Raw genomic sequence first — 12,115 nt, 5'->3', positions numbered from 1 at the left:
TGAGAGTGCAGCAAATGTACTAGAGGTTTATCTTTAGTGATCTTAGCAAAATGCAGGGCTCATTTGGCTTTTTTGTCACCAGTCTTGAAACTCTAGCACATGAGTTCTTTTTCCTCTTCTGTTGAACCTCATCTTCTGGGAAAAGGCTGAAGTGGACCTGTCTTTGCACTTAGCTGCATTAGGAGTAAAGTACTGGATCTATCTTTAGTCTGGCCTTTTAGGACATATTTGAAAGGAAAGGAAATAAAACGTATATTAAACCTACCCAATTATCTTTTCTGAATCTGGGGAGGAAAAACAACAAATATATATGTAAGAAACTCAGAAGCTTGTACAGAAAAATATCAAGTAAATGGCAGAAGATACCTGAATTTATACCTGGTTAGGTGTGGGGTGTTAAAAACAAAGAGCTAAAATGTTTAAGTTGGCTATAGGGTATGGCTGAGAGGGCTGACTGCCAACAGTTTAAGGTTGAGTCAGACCATGTTTACATGCAGGGTTCCCAACACCAGTGTGGACACGGGGAAGTAGCCCCAGCACTTTCCTCTCCCGAGTCCTTCATACTTAGACTCCTTAGTATAGAACCAGGTCAGTATTTCTTATTGTGCTTCAAGTCATTAAAAAGCCTGAGAGTAGAGGCACTTTATGCTGCTACAGGTAGGGTTGTGTCAGCATTAGGAAAGATGACACTTTAAAGTGGGAAAGATTCTTGAGATTTTTAAGACGTGATGTACAAACGTGAGGTTTTTTCAAAATTTGTATGTGAGACATTTGCCTCTGATTTTTTGTTTTGGGCTTTACCAAAGTAGCCAGTAACTAGGCTGTCGATTTGAAATGTCTTGTACTTCAGAGTGAGGAAGTATCTCACTTGCTCACTGACAGAACCAGGCATACAGAAGAGACAGAATTATGTTCCTGTAAGGACCTTAACACCCAGAGCTTGAGTTGCCATTTCCTCCAACTGGAGAAGTGGTTATCTTGTCAGCACTTGAGGTGTGCAGGGATAAGCATAGAGACCCTTAGGTAAGATGTCCAAGTCCAGTGACTCACTTCCAGCTTAATGGGCACCTTGAAGTGCACTGCCTCGCTTGGTTTAGCCTAAACGAATATTTTAAGTGTTTTTTAAAATGTTTCTGTCATTCATGAAACTTGGTTTCAGCACACATAGTTGCTTTTCCCTCTCTTCTTGTGATTTCTTGTAAACCTCTGTTTAGCTCAAGTCCTAGATTAAAATGTCCTTTGTCCTGATGTTTGCAATAATTGCTTCCTTGCAACAAAGGCATTTTTGAAATATATTCTGGGTTGTTGGTGAGAGACAGACATTACTTTACTGTCACTAGCTTGGCACTGAACTGTTTAGGTGTCCACAAGGTATGCAGACCTTATGCTTTTGGAGATGGTACAAACTAAAAGCTACTTAAGACAAGCCTTCAACAAGCTGCCTGGTCCTCTCCATCAGCAAACTTATCGGGCAATAGTTGCTGCTTTCCAGTGGTTTTTCCTTTTGTTGAATCTATTGTAGATTTAATTCAACTTTTAGTTAACTTCTGTCAAGAATTATAGGTAATCAACCTTCAGGTAGCCTTTTAAGGAAGGAAAAAGAAGCAGTTGCTGCCAATAATCCCTAAATCACATTTTTTGGCTTTTCTACTTAACATTGCATATGAGTAACATGGTCATCTTGAATTTATAGTTGGGACAAAACAAAAACAGACCTAACTGGGATACAGCCAGCACTAGCCTAATCTGAGCTGCCCTTTTTCTCTGCAGTTGTGGTTCACTGCTTCCCTGGGTTAGAAGTAATTGGGGGATCTGGGTGGGTGGTCAGACCCTTCAGGTGAGAAACTGTGTATTAATAATGTGGATTAGATCTACTGATTACCTGCTCTGCTTAATTATATAAGAAACTGAATTCAGCAGTTATAAAGCACATACTTTGTTGTGTGTAGGCTCTGCCTCCTGGCCTGTAGATGATTAAGAAGACCTAGGGAATACCATCAGGGAAGTGCTCATTGTATTTGGATGTTACAAAATCAGACCTAGACAAGCTGTTCACTTAAAACGGTACCTGTTGGTCAGAAAAAGAATTTATTGAAAAATTATCATGTAAAATTACAGTGTTCAACCCTTCTAGCAAAATATTTTTTTGAGAAATAAACTAAATGCCTTTATAAACTTGTGTTCTCTTGTATTGAATTGACATGTACTGTTTGTTGAGTAGTATTTTTTCCCAGTGACATTCCAGTCATGACATGGTTCATTTAAGAACAGTGAACAGTGGGCCCTAAGCAGCCTACCTGTAGAGCAGCAGTATCCAATAAAATCTTCTGCAGTGATGGAAATGTTCTGTATTTTCATCAGTCACAATAGCCACTAGCCACATGTGGCTATTAAACATTTAAAATATGGTATGATGAGACACTGAATGCTTAATTTTATTTTACTTAAATAGCTACAAGTGGCTAATGGCTACCATATGGGGTATTAGTACTCTAAAGCAAGTCTCAAGTTTTATGCTTTAGCTAATAATGTATAGGGACCCAGTAAGTCTACAGATCCCAGTCTGGCTAGATCTGACATTTCACCCACATATTGTATTCCCTAATCTTAGCATACATGTGTGAATTTTCACTTTCTCTGATTAAAGTGAGAAATGGGTCAGATATTGTTCCTGACAAATAGGTAAGAAGAATGCAATGAAAAGACTCATATTCAGTGTCCTCAAGCCCAAGAAACATCAGGTCCTCTTAATTCAACCCTTATTTCCCTTCCCTTCCAATCATCCAGAGCATATGTTTTCTGGAAAAAAACTAATTTATTTCTCCATCAATAGAGAAGGTTGCTAGGTACATCTTTTATCATATTGACAAGAACATCTGCACTCTCTCCTCAAATGAAAAGCCATAGCTAAGTAGCAACTGTCAAATCAAAATGGACAAGTAAATTCTGCACATTACTCATAGATTCCCCTCAGAACTCATACACAGATAGTCCAGAGTAAGGGAATTCCAGAACATGTCCCTCTTTATGGGTGAGGAAATGGGCAAAGACAATGATAATTTGGTCCAACTTTATTGAAACCTGTTACAGAAGACACAATTCAAATAAGAACCACTGTGTGTGGTTTTAAGGCCTATATAAATGAATTATGTTTTACTACAAAGGAATATAAAATAAGTTCAAACTACAGTGTAAAAAGAAATTTAAAAAATGAAGTGTATTCTCATTTAAATTAAATGTTTGCAAATGGTTTCTTCCTAAGGACTTACAACTAATTATAGTTTTTAAAAAAAATTCAGATAACCAGTTTGAATTTGAGAAAACCTACACTGACTGTACATGGAAAACAATCACACTGAGGTACTTCAGCCCCCAACTTCCACGAACTACTAGAAGTTAGAAGATACTCTGTTGCTAGATGAAAAAAAATTCACATTTTTTCATATCAGGGCAAATTATAGTAGACAAGCAATAGCTCACATATAATATTAGGAATCACCTCTTGCCTTACAAATGCAAAATACATTATCTGGACTCTCTATAGAGACCATCAGCTCACTATTAAGACTTGAACATCAGTATGTACAGTTTGGACAAAAAAGAGACTTCAATGTGAGAATTGGCTGAGACAGACATTTCCTGCAGGAAGTATGTCTGTTCTTTTTAAGCATCCTCTCAATCTTCAAGCTCCTTTTTGAGGGAGTGAGGGAGCTGGTTGGTCTACAGAACCCTGGACCTTGGTATAGCAGCATACTCTAACCAACTGAGCTAACCAGTCAGCCCTTCCAAGCTCCTTTTTAAACCCACTCCATTCCCAAGATCACTCTGAAAATTTAAAAGAATAAATCTAATGGCCCTGACAGCAACCTTCATCATATCGAGGCAGTGTTTCATGTCTCTTGCTGTTTCATCCCATTTCCTACTGACACTGTCACCCCCATCCCCTAGAGTATTTGAGGTTCTCTATTACAAACCCTTATTTTTTCTAATTTCCTAATTTTCTGATATGTAAAGAATGGAAGCAGATGTTCCCTGGGACTGTCTAAAGCTTACTTTCACACAGACAATTTCAGCAGGTCCCTTGACCTCCAAGTTTGCATTTAGAGATTAGAAGTCAATAGAAAACAAATTCAGTTGTCAAATATCTGTTTCTAATTTAGAGCAAAGCTATACCACATAGCAAAGTTCCATTTATTAAACTTTATCTCATGTAAACTTAAATTTAAAAAATAACTCCAGGCCCCAGTGTAGATCATGAACCTACTTACAACTCAAATGTGGTAAAACAAATTTAATTTTTCCAGTCTCCCTAAAAGAAGTATAGTATTTTTGGCTGACAAACTAATCAACATTTTAGATCAGGAACACAGTTTTTGACCTGGTAACGGGAAATCATTCTGGTAACCTGGCACATGGCCAAGATTCTCTAAGACTAGAATTAAAGGCATTCTTTTGGATTCTGTCATTTAATGATTTCCAGAGGAATATCACAGAGACGTTTCCAGCTCAGTAGAGATACTGATCAAAGCTTGGTAAAAATGGGTTGGTTTGTAGATCTTGGGTAATGTTCTTCAATAAATTCAATAGGCCAAAGGAGTGAGTTTTTCACTGACAGAGCTCTCATCACTCACTGGTTTTGTGCCAGTTTTCCATAGCCGCCTCTCCCAGCATCATAGTCCTGCCGATATTCGTCTCGTACCTTCATTGAAAAGAACACAGTTATAGTCTAGAGACTGGTGTAACAAACACGTCAGACAAACAGCTAAACCTTTTCAGAGGCCATAATCTGAACATTCAAGCAGTAAGGCTCTTTATTTTAAAGTGAAAACTTAAAACTCAAAACTCACTTTGGTCCATTTTGCTTTTGTTCTAGACATTCTTGCAGGTGGAAAATATCTAACCAGTACTTCAATAATGCTTACTTGTAGAAATATATAGAATATACTATTTCAAGGATTAAAAAAGCAATTTACCAAAACCAGTGGATGGTTTTCAGATTCACTACAAGCCAAGGTTATAGGCACAAAGATATTTATAAAAGTGCAAATACAAATTGACAAAACACCTGTCATTCTGACTGGAACCCCAAGTGAAGCCTGAGCCCAGAGATCCTTCCTGCATACCTGGCCCCCAGATCGCCCACGTCCATACTGCCTGCCCTCCTTAAAGCCAGCATCCCAGTCTGTGCGAATGATCCGGTCATCCAGACGAGTTCCATTTATGTATCGCATAGCATTTTCTGCATCTGCTCTTGAATAGTATCTTAAGTATAAGTATTAAGGAACACTAGCATTTCTCCAAACATTTTTGGAAATACAGGCAGGAACACCTAAATGAAGTCGAGTTGTTAAGAAAAAGTACAAAAGCTAATCCAACCAGACACAGTTCAAAGACAATAATTCAGCTTGTACAGGCCTGTTGGAGGTTGGTCCAGAAGCACCTAGGGACATAAATATGACACTTATCCACGGTTAAGTTCATCATGGTTCCCTGGATATTCCTGTTAATACTTACTTGGTCCCATTGTCCCCATAATTCGGTTTGCAAATTTTTTTTTATTTAAAAAAAATTTTTTTTTAAGAAAGATGACTGGTAAGGGGATCTTAACCCTTGACTTGGTGTTGTCAGCACCACGCTCTCCCAGGTGAGCTAAACGGCCATCCCTATATAGGGATCTGAACCCAGGGCCTTGGTGTTAACAGCACCACACTCTCCCAAGTGAGCCAAGGGCCAGCCCTTGGTTTGCAAAATATTAAATATGTTTGGTGCAGGTTTAGAGCACATATTGTACACTTCTAATCCAAAAAATGACAACATCCAAATTGGGCACTGTATATTCGATAACAACCTTAAGAGAAGGTCGCAGTGCATATTAAATTGCCACAGAACTTCACTAGAAGGAAAGACTCAAAGTATCACTCAGGTTAGTAGTTCCCAAACCTATTTAATCAGATCTACTTGGAGTAGTATTGTATAAGCAATTATAATTATTAACTAGGTTTGGGAAATGCTGGTCTAGACTTATTTTTCTTGTCTTTAATTACACAGGTATGAAAACACTTGGTGAAATTCCTGTGTCTGGCACCTAGACAATGCCTAGCACATAGCAGGCATTCAGTAATTTTTTCAATGAATGAAATGAATGCTAGAAGGACAAACAGAGAAACTAGTTGAAAATAGCAGCCTCTCTTTGGGCATCTGCCATTATGATTGTTGATCTTTGATCTCTATAAGGCAACTGCAAAAACACTATGGTTCTCAGAGACTGATTACTAAGGAGATTTTCTTTTGCCCTGTGAACTGTTTTTTGATACTGCTACCAGAGGCAAAAGTAAAACCTGGGCACTCTGGTCCCTTGTGTCTGAGGAGAATGGAAGCAGCTTACTGAACCCAGATATCAGATACCACAATCACAGTGGAGAAAAGGTTCAAAAGCAGGGCTTCTGGTTCAAGGAGATAAGTGTAAACAAACATTTCTCCTTTCTTTCTCAAGGCCCCATTCAAGGGATAGGAAAGAAGCATACACCCAAGGAATAGAAGAGTGCTAATGGATAAAACAAAGTCAGTCTGAAATATTCTTGAAGGAGATTAGAGAAGGAGATAGCAATTACAGTAGGCTCTTTCTTCACAGCTGAGTAAGAAGTGAGGCTGCAAATATGGTTTAATTAAAGGTCTCTCTTTTTTTTTTCCTTTTTGTCTTTTTTACTGACCGGTAACGGGATCGCAACCCTCGGTGTTGCGCCCATACCAGGGACCGGCAACGGGATCGCAACCCTCAGTGTTGCGCCCGCACCGCGCTCAGCCAGTGAGCGGGAACCGGTCTCCACATGGGATCCAAACCCTCGGTGGGAGCGCCGCCGCGCTCCCAAGCGGCGCACTCTCCAGTGCGCCACCAGGCCGGCCCTAAAGGTCTCTTTTTAATTAAAGGTCTATGTAGAAGACCTGCAAGCAGGAAGGCTTTGATGCCAGAAAATAAAAATAAAACAATAGGGTTTTGAATAAACTGTCTAGAAGAACCTAGTGTCTTTGACATTAGCAGGCCAAAATAAATTGTCTTTTCACTCTGGCATTTGGGAAACCCACATATCCCAAAAGGAAGCTAGCAACTTAAGAGAGAAGCCGTGCCTGGGTCCAAAGAGTTAGCTTTCTTTTCCTTAATTATGAACAGAAACCCAGAGATCACCGGACAATGAGGAAAATTTACAGCATAAAGACAACCAAAACAAACATAATTCAGGGCATAGAAAAAAATTCAAAATACATTACATCAGGTCTGGGAAATTTCTCAGAATATAAAATAAAATGACCATATATATATATATATATATATATAAAGACCTAAAGGATAAATCCAGGAGGTCCAATATTTACAAAATCTCCAGAAAGAGAATGATCACAAGTAAATAGTTTTGAGTTTTTCCTATAAAACCAATCTATATACACCAACAGAATGAAAATACTATACAGCCATTTTAAAAACAGATAGACCTAAATGTGTTGACTTGTAACAATTTCTAAGATAGGTTAAAAAGGTAGCACATATAATACGCTACCACAAATTTACAGGGTTATTTCTGGAAAGACACTCATGACACTAGTAACTGCCTCTAGGGAACAGAATTAGGGGTTTAGAATGGTATGGAGATTTTATTTTCATGACATCCTTTGCCTTTTTTTTTAAAAAAAACACAAAGGGCATATATTCTTGAAAGGCATTCTTCTAAAGAATCAACCATAAGCAAGGCACGGACTTGAATGTAATTAACAGCTTTCGTAATATAAAATGTAGACACACTGGACAAAAGTAGATGAAGGAAGTAAAGACTAGTGTAGGGATGCTATTAAGCTAATACCCTCATTTTTTTAAAAACAGGCAACCATCCACTCTCAGCTCTCTACCCTGGCTCAACAGCTACATTAGATACACAGGAAGGATACTCCACAAAACAGAATCCACATGCTGTTTTTTTCATTTTATCCAAACCCATAATGATTTTCTTTATGTCACCACTTTTGCTGAAAAGCTCATAGATTTGTTCTTCAGTTGTGTAAAAGGAAAGATTTCCAACATACAATGTACAGCTTTTCTTCAGTAATTTTTCTTGTTCTTCATTGTCACCCTAGAATTTCAAATAGAGACAAAATTAAGCAATACAACTTATGAAGATCTTTGCTCAAGTAATATTTCTAAGTATGGCAAAAAATTTCCTTAATTCTGATTTGGAAATCAAATCTCTCATCATCCCAATACACCACAAATCCCTTGCCAAAAATAAAAGGAGAGTGTTCATATTTTATGAAGCACTTATGCAAGGTTCTGACTGCTTTTAGTAGAGAGACAAGGCTCAAAAGTTATACAGCATGCAACCTTCCTTCTCCTGTACCATAATGCCACACAAGTAGCATGCCTTTTTCCTACACACTCTATATCCTCAGCACAGGATCCTTCTCTAATGGTCCAAGTTTAAATTCTGGACATTGACCTAATATATTAGAAAAGGTCCTTTTATCCTCTGTAGTGAAAAATAAATGGATTTTCAGAGATAAGAGTTTCACTTGTAATATACCCATAGAGACTATTCTAAGCAACAACTGTGCTTAGATGATTTACATGCTCATATGTTTTCCTCTAAGTTTAGGAGAAAATGTAGTGACCACTAAAAATGAAAGAGAGCTCAATTTCTTAATGGGCTTCCTAATTGGAAGACAGGATAAAGCCACAGACAGGAGTATAACTGGGCTTCTGCCAACACATCTGACAGGCCCTGCGGACAAGATGGTTCATCATAGGCTGACATGGTATTTTAGATGCCTTCTCAGAAACTACTGAGGTTGTCCCTGGACCTTCTAGCCTCCACTAAAGGAGGAAAATTGTGATGAAATAGAAGGTCTACCAGTTGATCTGTTCCCAGGCCCTTGTGACCCAGGTTAGGGCTGTGACATTAACCACACCAGTGGTATTCCAGCTCGGAGAGTAGCTGAGTAGCCCTTCCTTCTTCATTTACTACTCCATATGTAATGCTGATCCAGTTTCCTTCACTCTGAGAATATGACTTTGCATTATTTGTCTGTGAATGCATTTTTAGCACAGTGCTCAGATTAATAGGCCTCATGATCACATTCACTGATAGAGCAACCATCTAAACTCACATCAAAAGAAAACTGATTAAATAAATTATGGTACATCTGTAAATATAAAACTGTGCAGCCCTTAGAAAAATGTACATCTACATGCAGTGATATAAAACATTTCCAAGAAGTAGTACAAAATGAAAAAAGCAAGGTACAGAACAGTGTGAAGGGTATACTCCCAAGTTACATTTTTTAAAAGCATGAACATTCACAGGTATCATACACAAGAAACTGGTAACTAAGTCTGCCTGGGGTGGTGGGGGGGTAGGGGAGCAAGGGAATGCAGGTCAGAGACTTACATGTATGCTGTCTCATTTCTCAGAAGAACTATACAAGGTATATCCTAACTTATTATCCCCATTTTACATAGGAGGAAAGACAGTTAAGTAACCTAAGGTCACACAGCTACACAGTAGTTGTAGCTGGAATTCAAATCCAGTCCTATCCCCAATACTATACTGCCTTGAAAAGACCACAGAACAATAGTCATTCTATGTTAAAAACAGGTTTTCAACTTTGGAAGGAGACATTAGAGAAAGTAGATTCATTTTATATTACTGATGGTACTGATTTGTTAAAATTATGTACAGGAGACATTTTCTTTTTCTTTCTACTTTTCTCACACATGTGAGTAATGTCCAAACAAATAGCCTACAGCTTAAGTCAACTGTGAAGTAAGTACTTAAGATATTAATGTGGATTCCACTCAGGGAACACTAGAAATTCCGCATAACAATATCGCATTACTATCTAAATAAAGCTATAGGCTTTAGACTGCAGAGATGAATAATAGCAAAAGTCGAATCCTTTCACAATCGTAATGTTGCAGGATGCTTTAAATTCAAGATGGTAATGATGTGGAACTGTTTAAAGTAATGAGAACCGTGAAAGTGGTAGAAGTGAAAATCACGCCTGGCACATGGTAAGTAAAGCTATAGGCTTTAGACTGCAGAGATGAATAATAGCAAAAGTCGAATCCTTTCACAATCATAATGTTGCAGGATGCTTTAAATTCAAGATGGTAATGATGTGGAACTGTTTAAAGTAATGAGAACTGTGAAAGTGGTAGAAGTGAAAATCACGCCTGGCACATGGTAACCATTTAAAAACTGTTGACTGAGCGAGTGAATGTAAGAGCTTTCTCAATTTGGCCTTAAACAAAACTTCCTTTTTCCTACCCTACTAACACATTTTACACATGCTCCACGCCTATACCCTCTATAGGCGTCCTCTCCTTTTCCAGTCACAAGGGGATTTTTTTTTTCATTTTTGAATTCTTAAAGCCCGTCCCTTCCCACTTATTTCTGCTTTAGATTTTGATTATTTGCCTCCATTTACAATCCTTACTACAGCATTATGAGCTCTTAAGGTGCAGGAATAGCCTTTCCTCTCCCTCTAGGGTTTAGCAGAGGCTTCTACAACAGCACTCAATAAAGGTTTATAAATAAATGAGTTAATGAGTGCCGCCCACCGTACTCCACCCCATGCCCGCCTTTGCAGATAACTGAAAAGCTCGCCTTTAATATCTACGGCCTTCTTCTTTTCCACAAAATACACTGTGACACAGCCTAAACTTAAATCCCCCTCTTCTGAAATCCAGGAATTCTCTGATCTTGACATCCAGTCACCCTCAGCGTGCCCTGCTTTGCTGGTCCACACCCCCACTCCGAAGCCTCTCCAAGGGCGGATACAAGACTCAACTTCGCGTAGAACCTCGTAGGGCCGGCCTACAAAAGAAGGAAAGAACCCAGGGCGCCAAAGGGAACTGTTTGGCTGATTTTTTTTTTTTTTTCTTTTAAAGGCCCAGTGTCTGGGTAAGAAAGGTGCCTCCACAAACTCGGGAGTGAAAAAGACACCTCTTCCCGTCTTCACATAGTCACTTTCCCGAGGCACAGCCCGTGAAAACGGGAGCCGCCACCACTACCGCTGCTCAAACCTCTCTGCACTGGCCGGGTACAGGGAGCGGCTACAAGCGAATGTGAAAGCGAGCTTCAAATTCCCTTTCTTTCTTTCTTTTTTTTTTTTTTCCGTGACCGGTAAGGGGATCGCAACCCTTGGCTTGGTGTCGCCCGCACCGCGCTCAGCCAGTGAGCTCACCGGCCATTCTTATATAGGATCCGACCCCCAGCGGCGGGAGCATCGCTGCGCTCCCAGTGCCGCACTCTCCCGAGTGCAGCCACGGGGTCGGCCCCAAATTCCCTTTCTATAAGAGTCAGGGGATTCCGTGATATCCAAACACCCTTCCAGCATCCACTCTCTGCCTCCCGAGCAGGCACCGGGTCTGTACTTCGCGTTTCGGGACACCAGCATAATGGAGACGACACAATGAGACAAGTGCCAACCGTTCTTCGGCGTTCTGGCCCAGGGCCTTCTGCCCTGGCGGCCCGGCCTCCCTCACCCGGAAGTGCTGGTCCCGGTACTGGCTCAGCTCCACGTAGGAGTCGCTGCGCAGCGCCTTCAGGAGGCCACCCGACATAGTGCCCAGAGGTGAACAAGGACGCGGCGACGCCGGAACAACGGGGCTGCACCAGCAGTGGCGTTGGCGGAATCGGAAACGCGCGGAGAAGGCTGCAGAAAGCGGAATATGTAGGGGCCAATCAGAGTGTGGCACTGACGTCATCAGGAGGCGCGGGCGCAGACGTGGTCCGTGATTCTGCTTCGCCGATCGGAAGGTGGGAACAGCGTGCTTCTGGTTCCGGGGCGCTCGGAAGAGGATGGTTCTTCGGCGGCTGCTGGCAGCCCTGCTGCACAGCCCGCAGCTGGTGGAGCGTCTGTCCGAGTCGCGGCCCATCCGACGTGCGGCACAGCTCACGGCCTTCGCACTGCTGCAGGCCCAGCTGCGCGGCCAGGACGCTGCCCGCCGCCTGCGGGGCCTCGCTGCTGGGCCAGTGGGTTCCCTGGGCCGCCGCGTTGTGCGGTTCAAAGACGCCTTCACCCAGGAGCTACGCCGCGGCCTCCGGGACCGCCCGGGGCCACCACCAGG

General features: G+C 40.9%; 1 protein-coding gene across 1 annotated transcript; it reads right to left on the bottom strand.

The window, feature by feature from the left end:
• Positions 1 to 3,055: 3,055 nt before the first annotated feature.
• NCBP2 (nuclear cap binding protein subunit 2, 20kDa) lies at positions 3,056 to 11,684 on the bottom strand. The gene is made up of 4 exons (XM_008592873.1): positions 11,531 to 11,684; positions 7,939 to 8,120; positions 5,124 to 5,262; positions 3,056 to 4,699 (listed from the first exon to the last, which is right to left on the bottom strand). Exons 1-4 carry the CDS (start codon positions 11,606 to 11,608, stop codon positions 4,628 to 4,630), a joined length of 471 nt encoding a protein of 156 aa, XP_008591095.1. The 5' UTR covers positions 11,609 to 11,684; the 3' UTR covers positions 3,056 to 4,627.
• Positions 11,685 to 12,115: the final 431 nt, after the last annotated feature.

Source organism: Galeopterus variegatus, unplaced genomic scaffold (assembly GCF_000696425.1).
Source record: "Galeopterus variegatus unplaced genomic scaffold, G_variegatus-3.0.2 Scaffold8422, whole genome shotgun sequence".
NCBI lineage: Eukaryota > Metazoa > Chordata > Mammalia > Dermoptera > Cynocephalidae > Galeopterus > Galeopterus variegatus.
The sequence above is the reverse complement of the archived record's forward strand: the minus strand, read 5'-3'. Positions and strand labels throughout refer to the sequence as shown.

Coding starts and splice junctions, on each gene's coding strand:
- NCBP2 (XM_008592873.1), bottom strand. CDS start 11,608: ATGTCGGGTGGCCTCCTGAAGGCGCTGCGCAGCGACTCCTACGTGGAG. Junction 5,263..7,938: donor TGTGGATTCTGTTTTGTGGA/GTATCCTTCCTG, acceptor CTTATACTTAAG/ATACTATTCAAGAGCAGATG. Junction 4,700..5,123: donor GTGGGCGATCTGGGGGCCAG/GTATGCAGGAAG, acceptor TTTTCAATGAAG/GTACGAGACGAATATCGGCA.